The 25602-nt window shown below is 28.7% G+C and overlaps 4 protein-coding genes and 2 long non-coding RNA genes across 6 annotated transcripts; 2 read left to right on the forward strand and 4 right to left on the reverse strand.

Annotated features, from left to right (window-relative positions):
- On the reverse strand, positions 1-1259 carry LOC140673940 (uncharacterized). The gene is made up of 3 exons (XR_012048132.1): positions 1172-1259; positions 689-971; positions 1-440 (listed from the first exon to the last, which is right to left on the reverse strand). It is a non-coding gene; the product is annotated as an uncharacterized lncRNA (long non-coding RNA).
- A 1390-nt stretch (positions 1260-2649) lies between these two features.
- Positions 2650-3956, reverse strand: LOC140673941 (uncharacterized). The gene is made up of 3 exons (XR_012048133.1): positions 3850-3956; positions 2850-3176; positions 2650-2766 (listed from the first exon to the last, which is right to left on the reverse strand). It is a non-coding gene; the product is annotated as an uncharacterized lncRNA (long non-coding RNA).
- Positions 3957-9185: 5229 nt separating this feature from the next.
- On the forward strand, positions 9186-11154 carry Taf9 (TBP-associated factor 9). Its single transcript, XM_072907335.1, has 3 exons — positions 9186-9482; positions 9728-10177; positions 10773-11154. Exons 1-3 carry the CDS (start codon positions 9344-9346, stop codon positions 10916-10918), a joined length of 735 nt encoding a protein of 244 aa, XP_072763436.1. The 5' UTR covers positions 9186-9343; the 3' UTR covers positions 10919-11154.
- LOC140674166 (cilia- and flagella-associated protein 20) lies at positions 10381-13110 on the reverse strand. The gene is made up of 4 exons (XM_072907546.1): positions 12961-13110; positions 12566-12757; positions 12064-12296; positions 10381-11646 (listed from the first exon to the last, which is right to left on the reverse strand). The coding sequence occupies exons 1-4, from the start codon at positions 13108-13110 to the stop codon at positions 11151-11153; spliced, it is 1071 nt and encodes a 356-aa protein (XP_072763647.1). The 3' UTR covers positions 10381-11150.
- A 400-nt stretch (positions 13111-13510) lies between these two features.
- Positions 13511-14247, reverse strand: LOC140674305 (uncharacterized). The gene is made up of 2 exons (XM_072907762.1): positions 14069-14247; positions 13511-13733 (listed from the first exon to the last, which is right to left on the reverse strand). Exons 1-2 carry the CDS (start codon positions 14245-14247, stop codon positions 13511-13513), a joined length of 402 nt encoding a protein of 133 aa, XP_072763863.1.
- Positions 14248-17347: 3100 nt separating this feature from the next.
- LOC140673907 (oxysterol-binding protein-related protein 2) lies at positions 17348-25544 on the forward strand. The gene is made up of 9 exons (XM_072907157.1): positions 17348-18271; positions 18795-18996; positions 19082-19191; positions 20672-20830; positions 21168-21368; positions 21514-21703; positions 21804-21923; positions 22225-22442; positions 22853-25544. The coding sequence occupies exons 1-9, from the start codon at positions 18249-18251 to the stop codon at positions 22953-22955; spliced, it is 1326 nt and encodes a 441-aa protein (XP_072763258.1). The 5' UTR covers positions 17348-18248; the 3' UTR covers positions 22956-25544.
- Positions 25545-25602: the final 58 nt, after the last annotated feature.

A 25602-nucleotide genomic window follows, 5' to 3' on the forward strand; every position in this document is an offset into this window, starting at 1 on the left:
TATTCAACTGAAATAAAATTAATTTTCATTAGAAATCTATTCATCATCCACAAAAACAGATATCGGATGTCACAATGGAAGGATTACAGAGTACAATAAAAGGCATTTTTTCCTCGCACGCGCGTACAATTACAATTAATTCTTCTCGTCGTTCTCTTTGTCCGAGAGTCTGTCTCTCAGATCTCCTCGACTCGCAGATCGAGAATCGATTCTTTGTCTAGCGCCACACCATCTCTCCACAATAATTTATATTTAAATTTATAGTATAAATTCTCTGATATTGTTTTTTTTAACAGTTACAGCGGCAGTTACAGCGGCATCATGCGGATAACATTTTTCCAGCGCTTTGTTTGGTACGTAATGAGTGCCTTCAAATTTGTTAAAGTAACAACCTATCTGACTATTTTCTATCCATTTCGGCGTTGTTAAAGTTATAGCGTCTATAATAAAAATTTAAAAAACACAGAAAAAAAATTAATTACTGATAAGTAAAATTAAATAATAAAAAAGAAATACGATAATAAGTAATACTAGAAATAAATAAAATATCTAAATTAAGAAAGAGAGAACAAGATAAATTAAAATCGAATAAAATACTATTTTGCAATACGTATAAATAGATGAGACAAATAAAGAAAACATTTTAATTTATTAAAATAAAGATATGTCAATATAATCATATTTATACCTTCTCCCACGTAACACATTTCATTATTTTCAGTAAGAATTAGGTAATGTGTTTGTTTCTTTATATCACTGCAAATCTTCAACGGAAGAATATGAGGATTATATCTCGCATCTTTCACGATAACTTTAACCGAATCTCTGTCTTCAAATCGGTGCCATCCAATTATCACGCCTGCAGAACAGTCTGTAGATTGATTACCATGCGTTACAATCGTTCCAACCGCAAATTTTACTTTTTTTGATTTTGTATTTGTCATTTCAAATTTTTCTATCTCTAGGATGAACTGGAAAGTGTTAGTTCTAGCTTTAATTGTTATTTATTGTTATATAATTTATAAATAAACATTTGTAGAAAGTTAAATTACAGCTAGTCGAATTATATATAATTATAATTTTTATATAATTATATGTGTTATCAGAAAGAAGGTTTAAAGATTCCTCGTTATTATTATCAATATGCGACATGTGTAATGCTTATACGTACAGCATAGTGTGGTCCAATTATTTTTAAGTCTGAAATCCAATCTTTTAAATGTGTGTCATTCCAGTAGAAATTATGTCTGGTGAAATTTATAAATGAGGTTGGACATATACCCCACGAATATTTATCTTTTAACTGAAACAATTTCAGAAGTATTTCCCGCATCTATAATGAATAATGGCTTAAATGAGTAAATATGATTTCAAATACAAAGAAGAAAATTATACATTGTGTAAGTCTTTTTGTTTAATTTTAATATTATCAATTTGTTAATTAATATTAAAATTAATAAAAATTAAATATAAGTTATTGTCAACCTTTCCAAATGTTATTATTTTTAATCTTGTAAAACGTTGTTGCTTGATAAAACAATCTGGGAATTGGTTAGAATTTATTTTAAAACATCTTACATTTTCAGAACTATTTGTAGCACTGTAAACGATAAAAAATAATATATGTGAGTATAATGGGAATAAAAATGCCGAAAAATTCAAATAGTTTCCAATCTGATATTGTACTTACTAACTCGGTTTCCAGAATAGACAGATACGCTTATCGGGATATCCGATTATTATATCGCAGCGTAAACCGAGTCTTCTGGCAACGCTGTGATATATTGTATATATTATAATTTCCTGGCCATATTTATGTTCTAAAACCTAATGTCAGAAATTACAATGCAGAAATTATTTAAAGAGAAAGTATTTTTAAGATTACAATAAACATCCCAGACAACACAAAATATTTAAAAAAATATTTACACAATATATTATAATTATTTAAATATTCTATAAATATATGTCAAAACATTTTATAAACATTTTTAATATTTTAGATTGAATAGATCATAAATATTACCATATATATCTTAGGAAAAATATTTCACAAATAATTACTATAAATATTTATTTTGTACTCATCATAAATATTACATAAAATATTTCATCTTTGTTTTAAAAATATGTCAAATAAAGATTTTTACAAAATATGTATAAATTATTTATATAATATTTCTAAAAAATATATTTTCATAAATATTTATCATAAATATTATGCGCTGCTTGTGATATGGCTATGTTTACGGCATAATTGACCATATTGTTATAATATATTATATATATATATAATCTATAGTATTTACATGATCTATACATTTATATTTTAATTGTTTATTCCACTTTATATTTTTTGATTTGATTGGTCGAAAGTTTAATTTGTCAAATATATATTCTTCGAGTGTATCCATAATCTGTGTTCCTTCTACTTTATTCCAATAATTATCGTCGATATTGTTATTTCTCCATTGAAAAAATTTTTCATCGGATGTCGACAATATCGAGTGGTCGGGATGTTTCTCTCTCAGGTTATTCAATACGTCTGTTGCCATACTATCTAGTGACGCTGTTACGGTCGAATAAAATACTTTTTTTTGAGGCTGTAACTCTTGTGCCACTAAAGTAGCACTTTGTTCCAAAAGTTTCGCTGTGCTAGGTTGCTCTTTAAATTTGTTGAATTTTATTCTCAGTTTACGTTGCCTCAAAAAGTTAAGGAGTTGCATATCGTAATATCTTTTTGTTAACTGCTTGCAAACAACTTTTCTGAAAAATTTACATATTAACTATGCAATATGTACATACGTTAGTCCATAAAATTAATAGTACTTTAATTTATATAATCTTACCGTGAAAATTGTGTAAGCAAATTTTTAATCTCATCTATATAGAAAGAAATTTTTATATCTCTATCATTTTCATATTCCTTATAATCTGACAGTATATCTGGATCTAACTCATATAGGTACTCCTTCTGTCTTACTTCATTAGATGATTGATAGTCAAAATAATTATGTTTAATTTTTATGTTTTCAAATGTTTGTAATTGTCTCTTACAATAAATGCCCATTTCTATAAAGTTTAAACTTTTTCTATCTTTTCGTTCATTCGCTTCAGACTCTATTTGTTCATTTTCCTTAAACAGCTTGTTATAATGTTTTCTCGCTGTAGGCCATCTGATATTGAAATAAGTAATATTATTACGAATTTTTAAAGAACACTAAACTAATTGCATTGGTATAAGTTTTCAAAGAATTAAATTGTTTAAATTGTGTAATATAAATAATTAGTCAAAATATCAACCTTCTTGTTTTAATATAAAATATATGTAGTATATATTCTTCAATTTAAATTGTAATTCTTACACAGTAACAATATACAACAATATAAACAATGGACAGTATTATAGCCATATTCTGTAAATATGACAAATTATGACAAAAACTTTATTTATATTCTGGGTATTTATGAAACATCAAATTAATAATAAATTATTTCATAACATTATTAAATAAAATAATTTTACTAATAATACTTGATATTAAAAACCGAGAACCAGAAAAATATTGTAGATGAGAGTTATCTCCAAAAATTTTTTTGCTTGTTATAAAGAAAATACAAAATTTACCTATACTACTAATTAATTGAAGACTAAATTTAATTGATGAAAAAATTTATTGAAAATCATTGCTCGCACTCTTCATGTGATTTAACTTTCTTATACTTTTCATATTTTTTATTATTTTTTTCATATTTTTTATATATTTTTGTTTTTATAAAATATATTCTTTGCAGAATTGATTGCGCAATAGGTTAATAAAATCAAATTGCAAAAAATTAACTAATTACCTCTGAAGAAACTTGTTTTTCATAAATTTCTTGTGTTTGGCTACATGTCGAAATTTCTTGCACACACATCTAAAGTTAATGATATCCTCAATGCTGATATCACTGTAGCCAAGTATAATATCTATCATTTCTTCCGGTAAGCGCATTATCGTAGCCATTATTTCGTTTATGAAACAAATTTATTTAAAAATTTAGCAAAACAAAAAAAGTAATTTAATTTAAGAAGATCGGACCACGTATCATTAATTCCCTGTTTGTAGTCACACAAAATATACTGCAAAACCTATGTTCCTATATATTTTCCAATTACCAAGAGCACGTATCGTATACACTACAGAACACTCTTTTTTTCTCTGTCCATACCTATTCTGGAAAAATCTGAAAACAGCCTAAAGGTTCTCCCACTATACTGTTGCTATGTGATTATACGCACAAAAAAGGACAACTTCTCTGGTGTTTCTCAGGTAATACTTGTGAGAAATTCTTTGGAACTTTTTGTCAGAAATTCTTTTAAACTTCAGAAAAATTGCCTGCTTATCTTTAAACAATTCCCTGGTATAGTGAAATACATATTTAGAAAAAAGCTACATTTAGAAGAATCCGTAAAATTAGCTTTCAAACAATTTTTTACTTCAAACAATTTTTTATATATACTATTATCTATATTATATTAAGGGGGAGAATCTTTTTTTTTGGTAAAAAAAACGACTTTTTTGGGAATTTTTTTAGCAAAACTATGCGGTGTTTTAATTTCATCTTTTCCGGATATTTTTATTATATATTTATTTATTTAAAAATATTATTTTATTAAAAATATCGCCTGTTATTCCTGCTTATTTATGATGCCGCGTGGAGTGCCTTAATCGCTGGTTGATACGATATCTACCCTTGAGATAATCTGAAACAAAAAACTTAAACGGTGTTTTTTTCTGTATACATGTAGTTATCGCCTGAAATAGAAGTAAGCAAAAAAAAAAAAAATTTTTTTTGAGAAAATGGCGACTTGTCAAACTTAAATAATCGATTTTACTCTTAAATTTGGTAATTTCTTTTTTAATACAAAAAAAGTATATAACGTATCACTTTTTCTTTAGTTCACGCGATAGAGGGATGTTTTCTGAATATACAGTTAAAATTTCAAGTCAATTGATTGAATATTTTTTAGAAATTATGTCAACCAGTTGTAAAAAACCTGTTTCGAGAAAAACGTGTTTAAAGTTTCACCGAAAAAATGGTATTCTCTATTTTAGAAGAATTCCTTCTAAAGCTTTCCTCCAATAAAATATTCTAAAAAATTCAGAATATTCCCCTCTAATGATCTTTTGTTAAGAATTGTATATGAAATAAAGAAAATATTCTTAAATTGTATCATACAAATCCTATTTGCGTTTATACCATTAGAGGGCATAACGGAATATTTTTCCCGTAGATAGAAAAACCTATCGCAAGATATAAGAACCCTAATCCAAGAGAACTCAGTATCGAGGCTCTTAGCCCTGAAGACGCAAACTGCAACGTTTGCGAAATGTCATTGCGTGCATTACGCTGTTTAATCACGCGGCATCCATTCGGAAGTCCCCAGTTTAGACAATTCTAATGGTCACGAAAGCCTCAAGACTAGAAGTGTATATATTCTTACATATTAAAAATATCTAATACTTTTCTATTTTTTTAGAGGATTTCTGTCTTTAGTTAAGAAAATCCTCTTGGCGCTTATTTTAGAGAAAGATATTCTAAAAATAAGTGGTATATTCTTAAAATGAGAATATGATTTTTTCGGTGTTGAAGTTGAGTTTATGAAGATATATCAACTTACAGCTAATCTGCTATACCAGGGCCATACAGTATGCCTTTTTCTTTCTTTCTTTCTTCTTTTCCTTTTGTCAACACAATAAAATCTATTCACATTGTATTGACTGCGTAGCAAGGAGTTCAAACAGCTGTTATGCGTTTCAAAATGTACGCCGAGTCGGTTTACGGTTTATAACTTTCACAATTTAATTAATTTCAAATTAAAACTTTACAGAAGTATTTTCAAGACCTTAAACTACAAGATTTCGTAAAAAAAAATCGATTTTTTTGACCAAAAACGCGAGATTCCCCCCTTAAAGAACAGTGATATATAATGACGTCTGTAAACTAAGCGCGCACACGTGTCAGTTTTCTTCGTGTGTCTATTCATTTTCTATAGTGAACATATTTAACATAAATTTTGTTCTACTGTAAATTTCTAGAAAATTGATTCTTATTATTTTACAGTAAAATAAATCTGTTTTTATTTCTTTCTTTTTTTATTTATATTTTTCTTTTTTACTTATATTTCTCTTTTATTAATAATTAATAAAAATTTTTTATAAATGCAATGGATGAAAATTTTACCATCGATTTCTTGAAAACATACATGCATGTCAGAATTTTGTAGACTTATTTCTGAATATATTATCATCATTAATTATTAAGTAATACTATTAATTGTAAGTATAAATAATAATCCATCAATTTCGGACTTTCATTTGTTTTATGAGTTGGAAATATATAAATAGAAGTATATAAATCATTGTTTATTAAGATTGTTCTGTATTAAATAAAGTTTTTTTGGTAAATATCCTGTTTAGGGGAGGATGCTCCGATGTCCTTGATCTTGACATATGTTGTCAAGGTCATCACCCTAAGTAACGCTTAAAAGGTTTTAGCCGTCGCTCGTTGTTTACTAAAAAGTTACAAAAATTTTTTAAAATTGACGTTTTTTGCAATTATTTTATCAAATATTGAAAATTTAAAAAAATGTTTCAAATAAAAGTTGTAGGTCTCTTCAAAATACACATTTTATACCCTATCCAATTTTATTATACGAGTGATAGTTTTCGAGAAAAACAACGATAAAGACTCTAAACCTTATACAATATTAATTATAACATAATATATAATATAGTCCCACTGTATCCGCGCGTACACTTTCCTACCCACACAACAAATGGGTTGGGTTAAGTTATTTTTTCTGGAAGTGGAGTCCCTTGACAACATATGTCAAGGTCAAAGACATCGGAGCATCTTCCCCTAAACAGGATATTTACCGTTTTTTTATAGACATGTTACTAAACACAAAAGTAGTTTGTGTAAATCTTGTTCTCTGCAATTTTTCTCTTTCGATTTCTATTATATGACACTTTATTTATCTTATTTTAAATCTAACAATAAATTTCGATAAAAAATTTATTGACAAGCAAAATAATTTAAATTAAATTTTAAAACATTGTTTTTTGCATTTAACATATTTTTTATTACATATATTATTCATATTTTTGTATTAATGTATAATTATTTATGATTTTTATTTGTAATAATTCTTTATTTTTGTCAATTATGGTTTTTTTTTATTCGTCTCTTCTATTCTTTCGTTAGAGAAAATATTACATAATATACATAATATTATATAATATACAAAAGCGCGTTTTTAATTCGCACTTGAATGTCTGCAAAAATTTATACGAATCAAATCGGTGGAAAATATTTTTTTCATTCCGCACAGTATATATGAGGCACTTGCTTTAATTTATATCGAATCGAGAGGTGTCACTAAAAACATTTAAAACATATCCTTCATTTGTCAGGTTTATCTTGTCAGTATAACATTAAAAGTACCGAGCGATCATTTTTGACCGTTTCTATTTTTTAAATTAATTACCTTATTTTTTTGTGTAAAAGATAAAATTCTGAAATTTTATAACTTTTTATCAATTATTTAATAAAGGAAGTAATTCAGATCAGAATCTTATTTTTTTTATAAGAAATAGGTTACTAATCTAAAAAATAGAAATTGTCAGAAAAACGGCTTGGTATTTCTAGCGATAACTTGATAAAATATTATTTATAAAATAGAGAGTTTCAACATCAGAGATAAATAATATCAATGCAATGATATATCCGTAAGCAACAAATGTATTCTTATGATAAATTGTTAAACATACAAAATTCGATAATTGCTAATTGAAATAGTTTAATCTATATACTTAACTTGAATAACGTAATTTATATTAGCATATAATACATATAAAATATTCATATTGAATAATATTAAATAAAGTAGTATTATATAAAATTATATTATATATGTTATTAAATATGTATAATAGAATATTATGTAATATTATATTAAAATATGATCTAAAGTTTTATGTAACTAGGAACTTGTATGAAATAATCTAAATTTATAATTACAAATAATAGAAGTCTTTTATTCCGAAAACGGAAAGATTTTACAAACAGTCGCTTAATCTTTGATATTCAGCTTCAGAACAGTTCAGGTCACTACTTTTATCGTGAAAAAAAATCAGTGTTGAATTATGAGTACTAAAACAATAAACGATATGCTAGCTAGAACAATTATTTTTAGATAAATTTACAATAATAAATTTTAACTCTTTTTTTACATCGTAGTGAATTAGCAAATTTTGTTATATTTGATTTATCTTATCCGTCAATGAATAGAGTCGGTTATAATTGCATTTATTTTGATAAAATTAACAAAAATATGGAATTTATTCTGTTAATTAAACTTTTCATTGAAGGTCAAAAACTTACAGGAGGATGCAAAAACCTAAAATCATAACATGTCACACATTTTGAATTTATCTTACATAAATGTTTATATAAATATTACTTATACACAAATTCTCCCTAACAATTTATCTTTTTAATTAAATGAAAATAGACTATATTTAGTAACATTTTATTTCGTAAAATATCCATGTTCAAATAAATTTCAAATTTTAATCCGGTAAAAATTTATATATATATATATATTTTATATATTTAATATTTATATTATTATTTATATTATTATTATTTATATTATTATTGCATATATTATTATTATTATATAAATAAATATATTTTACATATTTATTTTTTATTTCTGGCTATTTATAATTTATACTAGGTTTTATAATTTGTTTAGCGGAGATTTGAACTTCTATTTAAATATTTATTAAGAGATTTGAGAGAGAAAGTACGATCGAGCGTCGAAAGATGGCAGCATCAAGGTGACATCTGTGGGAATTTTATTACGAGTTAAATATAACTAGACTTCTTATTTATATAAATTATTATTTTATTTTAAATATTTGAGAACGATGTTAACAATATGAATGTAACAGGAAGAATGAATAAATATATCTTTAATAAAAGAATAAAAAGTTGTAGTTAAGTAAAAGTTTGATCAATACATTAATTAGATGAAATTAGTACATATATAAAAATTAGGTTGGTAATAATGATGTATGAAATATAAAAGTTGGTATGAGTGATTATGAGTGAATAATTCTTCAGAACGCCACTAAGTCGCCACACATCTTGTGATGGCCGTAGTTTAACGTTGGTGTTCTTAACCTTGAAGCTTCTCTTCTCTTTCTGACTCAAAAAAGAAATATGTTCTGTTTATAACGGATCTTAAAAATAGTAGAGATTAGTTATTCTAACTTCGTGAAGAAAAAATATGTCAGAGAAAGCGAAAACCATGAGCCACATTAAACATATTCCCAAGGATGCCCAAGTCATCATGTCAATCATGAAGGATATGGGAATAACTGATTACGAACCTAAAGTGATCAATCAATTGTTGGAGTTTACCTATCGTAAGTTTCTTCCTTTAATGGCGATTTTGATAATTTTCTTTTACATACTCTTTCACTATATATTTCAACATGTTTTACTATTTTAAGTATTTTATTATTTTTTAAAATGATTTTCTATTTTGATATCACAATCTATCCCTCCATCACAATATCTTACTACTTTATTATTTTTTTTTTATCATTTTATTGTTTCGTTTTTCCTTTAAGAATCTTTAGACTTAATAGATAAATGAATTTTATGACAGGATACGTCACGTGCATATTGGACGATAGTAGGGTATATGCTAATCATGCCAAGAAGAAGTTTATCGACTTGGATGATGTTAGATTAGCAGTTAAGATGCAGCTGGAACGTTCGTTTACGAATCCACCACCCAGGGATGTATTGCTGGATGTAGCACGCGCCAAAAACAACATCCCGTTACCTTTTGTCAAGCCAAACAATGGTCTTAGATTACCTCCAGATCGTTATTGCTTAAATGGGACAAATTACAGACTTAAAAATGCAACCAAGAAAGTTGTTCAAAAGTCTGCGCACTCATTAGTGGGTAACAATCAGTCTAGTGGACAATCCAGACCAAAGGTGGAGGGAAATAAAACAGGGGTGTCACTTGTTAAGAGACCTGGCACGCTCGCTACTGTGGCTAGAACGCAAAGCATTTCTATACCAAAGCCAGTTTTGAAATTTTCGACAGGTAACATATGTTATATAGTTTGTAATGATTAATAATTATAAAACATAGTTATTATTATAATTATTTCTTTGTTTTTTTCTCTTTTGTTGTATTTATTATTAATGTTTTTATTATATATATAGCTAATTTATATATTTAACGTAAATATAATTTATATGATTAATAATTGTTTTACAATTATTAATCATAATTTTTTTTGCCTATCTTTTATTTCTTATTAATGTGTAATAATTATATAAGTAATTAATTTATTTAATGTAAATATTCTTATTAATTTATCCATTTTTCCATTTAATATCCAAGCTTCTTTCCGCCTATTGCAGTCCCATTCATCCGTGCCATTCCGTGTATCCTTTAGAACTCTAGGAAGTAAGATTTTAATATAAAATAAAATTAGTTTTGAAATATGTACATATAATTATAGGAATGTCGCCATAAAATTCACGTTTGCCTATTCGATAGGAATTACTTTAAGCTGAAAAATTAAGTTTAATACATTTTATTTTTAGATATAAACTTATATAAAAAATTAATAAACTTATATAAAAAATTAATTTAATTTAGAGACATTTAATTAATGTAAATATTTTCACAGCGACGACCAGTACCGCGACGGTTAAGACGCAAGTAACGAAGCCGAAAATACAAATCACCTCAGCTCAAACGTTGCCGACCGTGAAGACAGAGGCCGACGAGTCGTTGAAGAGGAAGCGAGAGGACGAAGACTATGACGTGCCGTAATCTCACGATTTTTAATAATTTTCCAATTAACAATTTATTCTTGGACTTATTTTTTTTAACTTTGAATTTTGCAATAATCCGTGAGTTGTAAAAGTCTTTGCGATAGTGATAAATTTTGTTAAAACAGTATAAAAAAAAGAATTTATAAAGTAAACAATATAAAATTTAAAATTATGTAAAACGAATATTATAATATTTACTATATAATCGTATATTATATTTAATTATTTATTTAATCTTCGATCTCGTCTTTCATGTAATCTTCTTCCAATCTCGCTATGTCTATAGGTTTTTCTTCCTCTTCACCTTCTCGAATAACATCTGTTAGTTCAGTTTGTTCCTCTTCATCAAGAATTTCAACCTCTTCTTTAACTTCAGCTTCTTCTTCTTCTTTGTCCTCTTCTTCCTCTTCTTCTTTTTCTTCTTTTTCTTCTTCCTTTTCTTCTTCTTTTTCCTCTTCTCCTTTTTCCTCTTCTCCTTTTTCCTCTTCTTTTTCTTCCTCTTTTTCTTCTTCCGCTTCTTCTTCTTCTTCTTCTCTTTTCATTACTTTTTCTTCTGCGATCCCTTCAACCAACCACTTGGTGGTCGGTTCCTTCATAATGACAGGTGGTACCTTTCCAATTTCCACGCTAGGTTTTTTTGGTACTTTCTCCTCTCTAATGCACTTCTTACGGTGTATTGGGAAAAAGAGTTTGAAATCCTCCAATATCTCGTCCTCCGAATAAAGTCTAAAGAGAACATTTGTAGCGTGTTTAGTTTTGAATTTGATTTAAATATTCTTTCAAGAAAAATTTAAAGGAACTATTGCTTGCCAAAGAGTTGTGTGTATTGTAGATAAAATTAATTTCATATATTTAATATTTTTTTATAATTAAAGAACTATATTAATTTACTTTTTATATTATAAACTTAATTTTTCCACAGAAACATTTTATATAGGTTCAATCAAATTTGTCCGTTGAGAGAGATCTTAAATTAATTAGAAAACAATTAAATTATAATTCGTCAGTAATTAAATAATTAAATTTCCATACTTTAAAATTTAATTATTGATTAACTAGAAAATCAACTAATTGGGGAATTAAATTTAATCATTGACTAATTGGAAAAGCAACTGGTTCATGTAATATGTAATATATCCTTACCTATCAGCGAAATAAACCCGTCTGATTCTGCAATTAGCGTGAATCTGCATTCTGGTGGTCTCGATGTAATTCGTGCCGTAGGCTCGTCGTGTGAAGTCGCACAGATTGAACTGAATCTGATTCCATCCGCCTGAAAGCCCGATGGGCATGGACGTGCAGAATGGGCGGACGCGTGTTGTGCTTTGGAAATTGCTCACGCGAAACCTCCTGTGCATATTTTTATCGTCCAGTATCTATTTAACATACATATACAGATTATTATTCATACATTTGAAAGGAGAAAAGTTTAATTTTTTATTTAATTAAATTTTATTGGTGAAATATAGTAGAGAGAATCTCATTAAAAAAAAAAATTTTTAATTTAAAAAGAAAATTGTAAAAAAAATCTTATTTAAAAACGAGAAATGAGAAAATTCTTAGATTTGTGAAAGAAAAACTTCTTGTTTGTAAAAGAAAATTGAAAGTCTTGTTTAATAATTAAACGTATTCACATGGGCTTTACTGTTATCTCGAACGTGAAATATTTCTTCATATTCTTGATGATGATGACAAGGAAAGGTAATTTAATACCCAACACTTTCTTCGGATCTGACGGACAATAAATGTAGGTCGTAGCCACATTAGTGCCGGCTATTTCTAACGCCAACGATTTTATCTCCTCGTCTGTGATTCTTCGTATGTATCCATTTTTCACCTGAAATATTTAATGCAATATAAATCTATAAATACATAACGTACGTTAAATATATGTGTATGTTATTTATCAAAACGCGTTGCAGAGATATAAAACACGAGTATTTAAAATTACAGTTGTGCAGATAGCTCGAGAGAGCTATAACCGTATCTTGTAGTAATATCATTCGTTTAAATTTCAAAGAAATTAATAAAAAAGCTAACGTGCATGTCCCATAATTCCAGAGGAGCCGATCCGCAACTGTACAAGATGGACAAAAGTCCGCCCTGATAAGTATTTCGAAACATTGCAAGAAACTTTGCTCGATCATCGGCAATTCGGAATCTTTCCAATTTGACAGATATTAAATTCATCCATCCTTTGTTTCTGGAACTTTTTCATTAACAGCTAACGACGTCTCCTTTAGAATTTTTACTGTGAGTTAAATAATTTCAACAGTGTTTAAAAAATTATTTTATATACACTTAAAACAATCAATGGTTTTCTAATAATAATCAACAGAAAATAAAATCAATTACTAAACTTTTATACAATTATAATTTTTAATAGATTAAAAATATAAAATTAAAACTATGACAGTTACAAAAAAATAATTAAAGAATTAGTGATATAATGATAACAGATAATTAATAGATCGGTATTTACTTCTGAATTGGAAGAGTAAGAGAATAGACGATAATTTTGTAGAATATATAAGATTATTTATTTTATAATTTATTTTCGCTAAAATTAAATACATGAAAGATGATTCTATTAGCGACTTCGAATAAGTTCGTTCAATCGACGTCTCTCCTTCTCCGTCAGAGGATCCGGTACGATCAACATCTTCGGTGACATACCAACGCTGAAGACGCGATCGATTCTCACACTATCGAGGGCGAACATCTGGATCATGGCAAAGTGCGCGATCTCGCGATTCAATTGCCGAGATATCTGTCGCCTGATGCTTTGCACGCGATGTCTGCAGACCACGTGGCTTAAAAAGTAAAAAAAAACGAAACGCGTGCAATTAGCTGTCAATTACACGCACCGTAAAATTAAGCAGATTCCATAAAAAAGAAGAATAAATCTGCTAAAATCTTCGCGATGTAAAAAATTTTCTAAAACATCTTCTTCCATTAATAAAAAAATAAAAGTCAACACTTGATACGACTCGATATTTAATAATTCGCTAGAAAATATAAAATTTGATAAAATATTTAATAAAATATCAAATATATTTAACTTGCTTACAAAATATAAATTTCTTAATTCTATTATCTTAATTATAAATTTATGTGCGTTTAATTTGCTGAATAAATTAATTCTTACTAAGGCAGGACTTTTAAATCGGTGTAGCTTGGATGAATCGAGACGTCGCTTCGATACAATTCCGGAAATAGCTTCATATGCTTCGAAAGATACTTGTGATAAGCGGCAGTTTTCTTTTCCTTCTCATCTCGAGGACCTCCGGATACCTCCAAGTCTTCCAGATCGTCTCCTTTATTCATTTTTGAAATCTGACCCTAATTAATTTTTTCAGCCACTTTTTCTTTCTTTTTTTTTTTTAAACGCGATGGAACTAGATTTCACATGTTGGTACACAAAATAGAAAATATCTTCTCTTTTCCAGATGGACGGAAGGTTTTGATAAGAATTGCAACAGACTCATTGATCGTTAAAATAAACGTTACCGATTTAACAAAGATAATTTTTAATATTTTTTTCACTCTATTAGGAGAATTTTTGAAAAAGTCACATTTTTTTTTAAACACCGGAATTTTTCTTCCTTCGCGAAAATCGTCCTCGAGGGACCGCGGAAGTTTGCAGGTTTGCCAAAACGGGCGACAAATTCAATGATGCGATTCGAGGAAAGTTTGTCCGATTTGTAACGAAGTGAGCGCCTGTGCCTCGTACGGATATCGATTTGGTTTCCAGGTAAATCAATAAAGAGATTCGGCTTATTCTTATTCCGATTCGTCCACGGAGCACTGAACTCTTCACGCAGACAACGGGATAGTGGCTCATAAAATATGTCGGTTGAAAGTAATCCAACCGATATATGATTTAGACAATTTAGACAATAATTATGATTTAGTCGCTCCAAAGATCGACGAGAATCCGTACTTTTAGAAAAAAATTACAAACCATAACAAAAAATTGAAATATTAAGTCTCTTAATACTAACAATAAGATCTTTAACAATTTTAAAAATTATTAGTTTAATTAAAATTAGAATAATTTTAAATAAGTTTTAAAAAATGTTCTTTATTATTCAAGAATTATTTTTAAAAATAGAGAAAAAAAATTTATAAAAAGTGAATGCTATCGTCAGCGATGAAATAATTCAGAAGGTATATTGGCTAGACGACCAAAACTGACAGAATTAAGCTTTCTTCATTTATTAGATGTTAAACAAGCTTCTCATAACGACAACGTTTCGACCTTTGGTTTAGGTCCTTGTCTAAAATGTAAAAATTGACAATTTACGTGAGAATTTGACGTCAAACAATATTACAAACCTAAGTACTTATCGAGTTATTTGTAGTCATTTATCATAATCTAAAACGAAAGATCGTAAATGCCTTATGAAAAAAATTTTAGATAGATAAATAAAATGTACAATTAATTTATGAAATTATTATAGCAAAATTAAAACAATCATATTCTTGAAATGACTATTATAATAATTTATTATTTAATTAAAATTAAAATAATTTTAATTACAAATATAAATTTAATTTATTATTTAAATTTAATAATTAAAATAATTTTAATTAAATTTAATAAAATTATAATAATTTTAAAAGTTATAATTTCTCATAGATCCAAGGATTTATTTTCGTCTCGATATTTTGCGAACTTTATAAAAAATTTCGAAATCCAAAAGGCCAAGCGATAATGTAAAATATATAAATATATAAATAATATAAATATATAAATATATAATAATATATAAATATATAAATATATAAATAAAAAAAGAATTAAAGATTTTTAAAGATCCAAGAATTCAAATAACACTCTTGAGATCTAAACAGTTTAAGAATTCTGCTGTTGAGGAGATAAAGAATCTAAAAGTTTTTGTGTTTGAAAAATAATTTGAGAAGTATCTTCAGAATTCGATGCAAAAAAGATTTTAAAATCATGTGCACAGAAAAAAGAACTACTTTTGTTTTGAGAATATTTTTATTCTCGACACGTAAATCTTGAAATAAGATTATGTAAACGTTAAACGCATACAAATTGCTCGTTCAAAAACATTTACTATAATGTCCTCTACTAAGAAAAATATGTTCTTATTATTCAAGAATAATTTTCAGAAATAAGGAAAAAAATGTTGGATGGATAAATAAAATGTACAATCAACTTAGAAAATTATTATAGCGAAATTAAAATAATTATATTATATTCTTGAGATGATTATTATAATAATTTATTATTATAATAAATTATATAATATTTATTATTTATTATTAAAATAAAATTATAATATCGTTGAAATTTAAAGCTATCATTATTTTGCTTATATGATCTCGTGAACTGAAGTATATGAGTTTTAATTTGATACTAATTTTATGTGTGTGTGTTTTTACATCCTCAGATTTCAGAAAACAGTCCTTCGGACGTAGAAGCATTTCTTTAATTGAGATTCTACATTTTTCGATATCTTGTATTCTCTCCCGAATGGCCTTCGTGTCGAGCGCCTATTTTATCGCACGGTAGCACGCGATAAAGGCAGCATTGTGATCTCGATAAAGCATATATGTACGAGGAAGGATTTCGTGTACGTTAATTAAATTTATTTCGCATTTTCCGCAGAGCGAGGCGCGTGATTGCGTGATATAAATACTTTTTCCTTTCCATCGTAGGTGTATATGTTCGTTGAAAGTTGGCTCTTTCATTTCTGCATGTCTTATTGATTTTTGTATATACATGTGTATATAAGGGTACATTAAATCGCACGTGTGTGCGTAATGAGACAGTACTTGTCATTGTATATTCAGTAAATTAGTTAAAATTAAAACAAAACAGGCTTTTATTTATAAATCCGACCGATACAGTCTGACAATTCATTGGACAAGTTGTTATCGATTTTTATTTTTCATCTTTCTTAATTAACTTCTTAGTCATATACTTAGTCAATTTTTAATGTCCTCTTTTACATGCGATATTGAGTGATTTTTCTAACAATCGAAGATTGTTGAGCTTTTAGATCTTGCAAAATTGGTACTGTTCAATTCCACGAATTTTTAAGATTTTGCGTGTGTCGGCGAGCTTTCAAAAGAAAGTCTTTTAATATTATAAATGTTATATGTTATTATAAAAATTAATTTATTCATTTATTACGTATATTTTACTCCAGAGAAACTTAAAGGATAAAAAACTATGGAAAAAAAGATAAAGATTAATTGAATTTAAATGTTATTAACAACTTTGGTTGTTGTCATTAATAAATTAAAATGAAAAGCATGGAGAATTTGAACTTAATTGTTTCTCGAGAACAAATCGACCGGTCGTTCCTACGGAAAAGCTCAGAAACTCAACGGTCATGCTCGAATTTATTGATATTTGCTCGAAAAGCAAAGGGGGAGCTCGCCGTCACACCCGCAGGCTCAACAGTCTTCAGGCGTACAGCTGATCGTGAAAGACGAGACTGAGACGAGCGCATTCCGGGACGATTTTCTACAAAATTTCCGGCCCACCATGAACGAGTGACGTAGGATCGATCGAACGAATTTTCCGCGAGTGAATTACATCGGAGATACTAATCGCAAGAATGTCGCCGAGGTAGCGAGACAGAGCTCTCCTTCTCTTTGCCCGTCTGCCTCTGTCGGAAGACAGTCGGACGGTCCATCTCCAGACACCTCCTTTTCCCTTCTTGTTCCACTTTCTTGTCCCAGAAGATCGAAAAATCCGACCTTGCGATCCGCTCCAAGGATTCAAAGATTGCAAGATCTAAAAATATCCGCTTCGTTAAAAAATATTCCTATAAAAATTAAATAAATATAAAATACATATATTTTTTCACAAGAAAAACTCTAAGTGTACAAAGTCCTCTAAGCATCCCGAAGACCAGCACGCTGTGAGAATTTGACTTTTAGAACTTAGATTTTCAATCAGAATTTAGAGAACTGATAGGCTTCAAGAAAATTTATCAATAAAAAATTTTGCATAAGATTTGGGTTTTTGATTAAACGTCAGAAGCTACAAAAAACAGAGATTCAGAAATCTACGTCTTCAATCTATTAAATTCCATTGCAAAGAATCTATTTCGAGAATCCTGAAGGATTTTGGAGGATTCAAGAATCCACAGAGCTTCCTGAAAGGTTTCCCAACGAAAAGATGCGCCCAAATAATTCGAGAACTCTCGTAAACTGTTGTTTCGTAAATCGTGAAATCTCAATCGCCGGTCAATGTTGGTGAAAACCGAAGTATCGACATACAGGAGCGACAGATTGGAAGCTCTTGCCGTCGCCGAGACGTTCGATAGCCACGAGAGATCCTTACAATGGCCAGCGAAAAGATATACAGGTTGGTAAAATGTATTAAATTTTGACAAACGTATAAATTTATTTTGACATTTTTTTTTGCTTCAAATTAATCAAACTGAGAGAAATTTCAACTATCCAAATATTGAAATTTTCAATCTTCTTTCAAAAACACACATTTTACTGTAGAATTTATAAACTACATCATAATCGCTAATTGATAGTAAAACGTAAAAAATTCATCAAAATTTTTACACAATACGATTAAAATTAATTTCTTTCTTAATTTTAATAAATATCTTTTATAAATAAAATCATAGATAGCCTCACGATTTCGAACCTAGTCATATATTTCTTGCCATTTATTATAGAGATTAATAATGTTTTTTTATAATAAAAAAGTTAAAATTAATAAGAATTTAATAAACAAATTAATAAATGAATGAGAATTTAAATTAACAAAAAGTCTAATTATTTAAATTTAAGATAAATTTCAATTTTTAAAAATCTTTTTTTTTATTATTTTTTAATTCCTCCTCCTAAAAGCATATGTTGTACTTTGCAAGGACATCGTTACCAGTTCCGGGTCATTCCGAAATAAATCTCTGCTCGATGACGCTACAACTGGGCAAGGACATCAGCAAGACCAGCATGCCAGTCATATTCAACGAGCCCCTGTCATTCCTTCAACGCGTCGCCGAGTACATGGAATATGCCAAATTGCTCAAGCGGGCATCTCAGGAGCAATCGCCGACCTCCAGGCTCCAGGTGCGCGAGAAAATTTCTGGTCCCTGTAAAATAATTAATAACTCAATAATCCGGGAGTTAATGAATGAAATTAATGATCTCGCAGTACGTCGCGGCTTTCGCTGTGAGTGCTCTCGCTTCGAACTGGGAACGCTTTGGAAAACCCTTTAATCCGATTTTGGGCGAAACGTACGAGTTACAACGCGAGGACTTCCGGTAATTAATCCGTTCAGGTCTTATTTACTGATTTGTTATTAATGATTGAAATTATCGTATACAGGAAGTCCCATTTTAATTCCTCCAGTCGATTATCTCGAAAACCAAGCCTGGGAGAAAAAAATGTTTCAGGCAAAAGTTGTATGGTTTCGAGGGGGCCATAAGATGGTACCATTAATCTGACCTTGAAGAGTCATTTAAAGGTCACGTGAAGGTTACCTCAATTTTTTTAAATGGCACTCTCTATTTTTTGTTACATATTTTTGTAGCTGACTTTGAGAACTTTCCAAAACACTATGATAAAATGTTTTTTTCATTAAACACTTTTCGAGTTATAAGGCTTCAAAGTTGCAATATTTTGACATAAAATACAAGATATCTCGTAAAATATTAATTTCTCGATTATCTTACCCTAATACTTTTATGCACAGAATAATGAGACGAATCAATTCGTGTAAAGAAAACACATAGTTATCTTTAAAAAAAAATCTGAATTTGCAACTAGCAGTTACACATTTTTACTTTAACATAATTATATGTTTTAATTACGCCAATTAATTTGTCTCGTTATTCTGTGCATAAAAATATTAGGGTAAGATAATCGAAAAATGAATATTTTACGAGATATCTTGTATTTTATGTCAAAATATTGCAACTTTGAAGCCTTATAACTCGAAAAGTGTTTAATAAAAAAACATTTTATCATAGTGTTTTGGAAAGCTCTCAAGAATATGCAAAAATATATAGGGTGTTTCATTTAAGAAATTCAAAATGACCTTCACGTGACCTTCATGTGACTCTTCAAGGTCAAACTAATGGCACCATCTTATGTCCCCCTAGAAACCATACAACTTTTGTCTGAAACATTTTTTTGAATTTTCCATATTTTTCGAGATATTTCACTGGAGCAATTAAAATGGGACACCTTGTATATTTAGAATTATGGATGATTCGTTATTTCGTTATTTTATATCAGATTTAGTCTTCAAGTATTATAACGTATTTAGAGTTTATTGTATAATTGAATAAAGTAAAATCTAAACAATCAAGTTTTACACGATGTAATATCGGTGTAAAAATATTACACGATTAAAATTATTCTCTTATATAATAAATTTTTTAATTTTAATAAATATCTTTTAAATAAGATATATATTACCTCACAGTTTCGAAATCTTAGTCAAATTTCTTAATGTCTATAGAGAATAATTATGGTTCAATTAAAGAAGGATTTAATTATATTTTAATAATAAAAGAATTTTTTTATTAAGAAATAGAAATTAAAATCTTAATTTTTTTTTAATTCAAGAATCAATTACATCAAATTCCAGAATAAATGTGTAAATAAGAATTTAAATTAATAAAAGAATTTAATTGTATTTTATTACTCAAAAAATTTTTGATTAAGAAATAGACATTAGAATTTTAATTTTTTTTTTTTTTATTCAAGAATCTTTAAAAACTTCTACATCTTTTTTAGGATAGTATGTGAGCAGGTCTCGCATCATCCTCCGGTGTCGGCGTTTTATGCCGACAGTGAGGATTTCATCTTTCACGGTAGCATTCACCCCAAACTGAAATTCTGGGGAAAGTCGTTGGAGGTGCACCCAAAAGGAATTGTCACAGTCGAACTACCCAAGTAAGTAATTCCAATCATAATTAATTAATTTTAATTTAATTTAATTTAATTTTTATTTATTTTATTTTAATCAGTTTATTTACTAAATAATTATTTCCTTTATTTATAATATTAATTCATTTCAATATCTCTCTTTGTCTTTTAATTTTAATTATTATTGAAGATTAAATACCAAGGAGATTTCATTGAAAGCTGAATGTTTTTCAAAAGGACGTCGAGATAGAAATATAATTATTACTATTCCTCTTAATTAATTATTATTTAAAATTTAAAAAAAAAAACGAGAGAAAAACTTTTTTCAAAGGATCTCGATGTTAATAGTTGTTTGTTTGAATAGATGGAAAGAGGCTTACACTTGGCAAAATGTCAATTGTATCCTTCACAATGTTCTGGTGGGACAATTGTGGATGGAACAATCGGGCCCGCTGGAAATCAGACAGCATGGAGGAGACAATCTGAAAGCTAAACTATGTTTTATCAAAAGCACTCTGAACGGCAAGGACATTCATCGCGTCGAAGGCTTCATAACGGATCAGGAGTAAGTTTGAAAAATTAGATTGGCAAAAAGATAAGCGCAAAAGGGAAAAGTTTCGCTTGATTGATTTATTTTCCATTGCAAACTAAGATTAATAAATTAAATTTCTAAATTAATCGTTATTATTTCCATATATTTTTTTTTTCAGAAAAAGGAAGTTACTCTTTCTTTACGGCAAATGGATCGAAATTTTACGATCCTGCGAGCCCTCTTTATACGAGGAAATGCTGGAGAAGCTCAGAATGGAGGCAAAAAGCCCGCAGGGTAGTCCAGGACACAAAAAGGTCCTGGCGAAGCTTCACAGCCTCAAGGTCGGAGCTTTCAAACCTCTGCATCAGGTATCGGACAACTCTCGTTCAACAAATCAATCTATTTCTCCAATTAATTAGATTTAATTTATTTTCCAATTCATTATCAAACATATTATTAAATTTGCAGGATGCGATAGATGAATCATCTTTGAGCAGTACGATTGTCGATGACATCCCCATTGTAGATGAGATTCCAGGATCTAATACATTGTGGGAAGCCTCACCGAGACCCAGCAACAGTTCGGATGTTGGTTCAATCAAATTGATAATTGAGACATTTTAATGGATACATTATTTTTTTTTATTTTTCTAAAAATTCTAATATGTATATATATTATAATTGTTTTGTAATAATAATTATTCTCTAACATTCATAAACTGTCTTTTTTTATTTTTTTTTTTATAGTAATATATTTTAATAAATTTATGATACAGAGATTTATTTATTCGGATAAAATAATAAAAATAATTTTGTAAAAAATATATTGAGAAGAACCTTAATTCTATTGCAAAATGATATATGTATATTAATTCAATATGATTTACAGTACTATCAATTTACGACGTTTGCCATGTCATTGAATGAGCTGGAACCTGATATGGGAGACACCCTATGTCCGACCGATTCCAGATTAAGGCCGGATATCCGGAAGCTGGAGAATGGTGATCAGGATGGTGCTGCGTCTGAGAAAGCTAGACTCGAAGAAAAACAGAGGGACTCTCGCAAAGCGCGCAAACAGAAGAAAGCACACGAATATGTCCCCAGGTATGCCTTTCAGAAAATTTTTTTTTAAATTAAAAAAAATGTATTTAAAAAATATATATATTTAATATTTGAAAAGAAAATATTAGAAAAAAATTTTAAAAATCAAAGAAATGCGGAAATCTTATGATTCAAATTTTAATTTAGTATTAATTTAATATTAATTTAGTATTAATTTAATATTATAATTTAGTATTAATTTAGTATTTTACTTTTAATAAATAATTTTTCTTCTGCTAATATTCTAATATCAATTTGAGATTTTGAAAAAATAAAAGCTGCAAAATTGCAATTTAATTAAAAACTCTATATTATAATTATGGCCTTCACGTATAGTAGATTAAATAGATTAATAATTAATATGATCTCTAATTTCCAAATACCTTCTCGTGAGATTGAAAATGAATTTACAGATGGTTTCAATTGGGCATGAATCCTTACACCGGTCAGGAAGATTGGATATATCGGGGCGGATATTGGGATCGTAATTACACCGATATCGAGGACATATTTTAAGGAAGTTCCTCAGTTTCCATTAATGCCCGAGAGGATCGATAATCGGGCGTCTCGTTAGTGCAAAATTATAAATAATAAATTGCCTAAGAGGACGGGCGCGTAGATCGATAATAGACGCCTTTAGAGATCGATGTCTCTGTGTAAAGTACATTAAAAGCAAGGATGAGCGAAAATACAATCGAACGTTCGTAAATTGATCCGGAAATTGAAATTCAGGATTTACAAATTTCGAGCGTTCGATTATATTCTCGGATCACTTCCTCTCGCAAACTTATCCGACACTATTTTTATAAGATGCCAAATCGAATGATGGGAGAAATAGACGATTCTTTTCATAGTATTCCCTGCTTGAAGAAACCCGTAAGAAACGACAGAAACTGATTTGAAATCTATATAAAATGTCTCTAAAATAGAGGGGCATTTTGTGTAATTTCGTCGTGAACTATCGTTCCACCATCGACTTCTCTCACAATCAGTCAAATTAAATATTTATCTGAACGCTTTTCTATACAAATTACCTGTCAGTTCAATCAACTAATTACGTTTCGATGTTTTAATACGTGAGACTCTATCTTAGTTCTATCCAAAAAATATTCTTGTATATTTATAAAAATGATATACGTAATAGAGATATATAAAATATCATGTATCCTATCGTTTGTAAGAGAATGCAATCTGGAATCTAGAAGGGGAAACGTGTAATCTCTTATCAGTCAACTTGCAAAGAGGGAAAGAGAAAATTTACAGCGAAAGTATCAGATGCGAAATTCAATATTGAAGAAAAAGAGAGCACAGTTCGAGCAATTTTTTTTTCATGTGCTTTTGCTATCGGACTCTTTGAGCAAGAACCTCGTAGATTCTTTTATGTAAATATATATAGTGACTGTGTAAAATATTTCTGTACCAAAGTCAAGGTAAACGATTTTTCGAGATTAGTTTCTCACATCGAGCAATAATTATTTAAACTCTGTGCATTTACTTTCGATTTGAAATCTGGAGGAAAAGAAAATCGCGCACAAATTTCGAAAGAAAGTCAACAGACAGGTTCGAAAAGTTTTAATCCAGATTTATCTCTGGATCCAAAAAAACGCGACGTTTCTCGAAGTTCTCAAGCAAGAAGAAGCTCAAATCCATGGAATGGATTTATTAATATTATTAAGAGATATCACTCGTGATAACTGTAACAACAACAAGTTGTTTCGACTTTACATGAACTCGTGTTGATATTTGTAACAAAAATGAGCTTACTTTGCGATATATACAGCCTGTATATTAAATAAGTTAAAATTAATTTTATTTATTCATAGAAACGGGAAAATTATTTTGATATAACAAATAATGATAATCACATGATTAATGTTATAACAATTAAAAATACAAAGTTGTTATACGAAATAAATTAATAATATAAAAAAGAAACAACAAATTTATATTCTGTTCCACGTGACATTTCTTAATAACTACAAACAAGATGCGAATTGATGCAGAAGAAAATGCACACACAAATGCTCTACAGGATGCAAAAAGGATCCAATACATACCGAGTATGCTACGTTTCTTCCAGCTCGAGTAGATGTATCTTTTGCGTGATATAAAAACGCTTCCTAGAATAAAAATTCAGATAAATGTGTTGTGTGTATCATGCGTGCGTTGTGTGTCAAGCTTAATTTAGAAAGGACGACACTATGGGGTTTTTCAAGCCAAATATGTTTCAAACTACAATGTTGAGAAAAATATCTGAATTCTATGAGTTCCATGACAGTCGAAACTTCGGAAAACAGAATTTCGAAAAAGTAACGGAGTGGGGATCAACCAATCAAAATTATTTAAATTTAGCGAATTAATTGTCCTGTGTTATTTTGTGTGCTAAATTAGATGACTCTGATTGTTGATTACTTTTTCGAAATTTTGTTTTCCGAAGTTCCGACTGTCACAGAACGGCACCTTAAGTGTCAAGCTACAAAAACGATTTATTATAATTAAGCGATTTTATAATATATTTTTTAAAAATGTAACTATCAAAAAATGTGCATCTCGAAAAAGAAGCATAAAAAGCGAGATGAGATCCTTTTTTTCGTGAAAATGTTTGTCTTCCGAATTTTAGATAACTTAGTGAATTAAAAGTAAAATTTTTTTTGATTCAGCATAATTTGGAATTTAAACTCTCGAATTATATAATCCTACCAATCTATCAAATTATACATATTGCTACAGAAAAGTCCTTCATTTATTGTGATCGATAATAAATAAAATTGCACAATTATCGAGTATACGAATGAGTCATATTTTATCCACGCGAACGAGATTTAGATATATATAATACACGTGTGTGCACATATAGGAGTACATATCTACACCCGATAGGATTTCTACGCTCCAAGATAAGAGGATGACAATTATTTGTATTGATAATGATTGTATACCTATGGTAATAATATCCGCGAGTCGACTCTGAAAATCTTATTATTGTTAACAATCGCGCACGTAATTTATAGAAACTCGTTGTATTTTTGCGTTGCATATAGTTCACGATATGTGTAATTGTACATAGACAATATAGCCACGTTAGAAATAAATGTTGTTACAAAAGAGCTTTTAATATCTTTATATATATGTGTATCCCAGAGAGCATAGGATGTTTATGATA

Source organism: Anoplolepis gracilipes, chromosome 15 (assembly GCF_047496725.1).
Source record: "Anoplolepis gracilipes chromosome 15, ASM4749672v1, whole genome shotgun sequence".
Taxonomy (NCBI): Eukaryota; Metazoa; Arthropoda; class Insecta; order Hymenoptera; family Formicidae; genus Anoplolepis; species Anoplolepis gracilipes.

Coding starts and splice junctions, on each gene's coding strand:
- Taf9 (XM_072907335.1), top strand. CDS start 9,344: ATGTCAGAGAAAGCGAAAACCATGAGCCACATTAAACATATTCCCAAG. Junction 9,483..9,727: donor ATTGTTGGAGTTTACCTATC/GTAAGTTTCTTC, acceptor ATTTTATGACAG/GATACGTCACGTGCATATTG. Junction 10,178..10,772: donor AGTTTTGAAATTTTCGACAG/GTAACATATGTT, acceptor ATATTTTCACAG/CGACGACCAGTACCGCGACG.
- LOC140674166 (XM_072907546.1), bottom strand. CDS start 13,110: ATGAATTTAATATCTGTCAAATTGGAAAGATTCCGAATTGCCGATGAT. Junction 12,297..12,565: donor ATTTCACGTTCGAGATAACA/GTAAAGCCCATG, acceptor TATGTTAAATAG/ATACTGGACGATAAAAATAT. Junction 11,647..12,063: donor CGGGTTTATTTCGCTGATAG/GTAAGGATATAT, acceptor TGTTCTCTTTAG/ACTTTATTCGGAGGACGAGA.
- LOC140674305 (XM_072907762.1), bottom strand. CDS start 14,247: ATGAATAAAGGAGACGATCTGGAAGACTTGGAGGTATCCGGAGGTCCT. Junction 13,734..14,068: donor GATTTAAAAGTCCTGCCTTA/GTAAGAATTAAT, acceptor TTACTTTTTAAG/CCACGTGGTCTGCAGACATC.
- LOC140673907 (XM_072907157.1), top strand. CDS start 18,249: ATGGCCAGCGAAAAGATATACAG. Junction 19,192..20,671: donor TTACAACGCGAGGACTTCCG/GTAATTAATCCG, acceptor CATCTTTTTTAG/GATAGTATGTGAGCAGGTCT. Junction 21,704..21,803: donor CTTTCAAACCTCTGCATCAG/GTATCGGACAAC, acceptor TTAAATTTGCAG/GATGCGATAGATGAATCATC.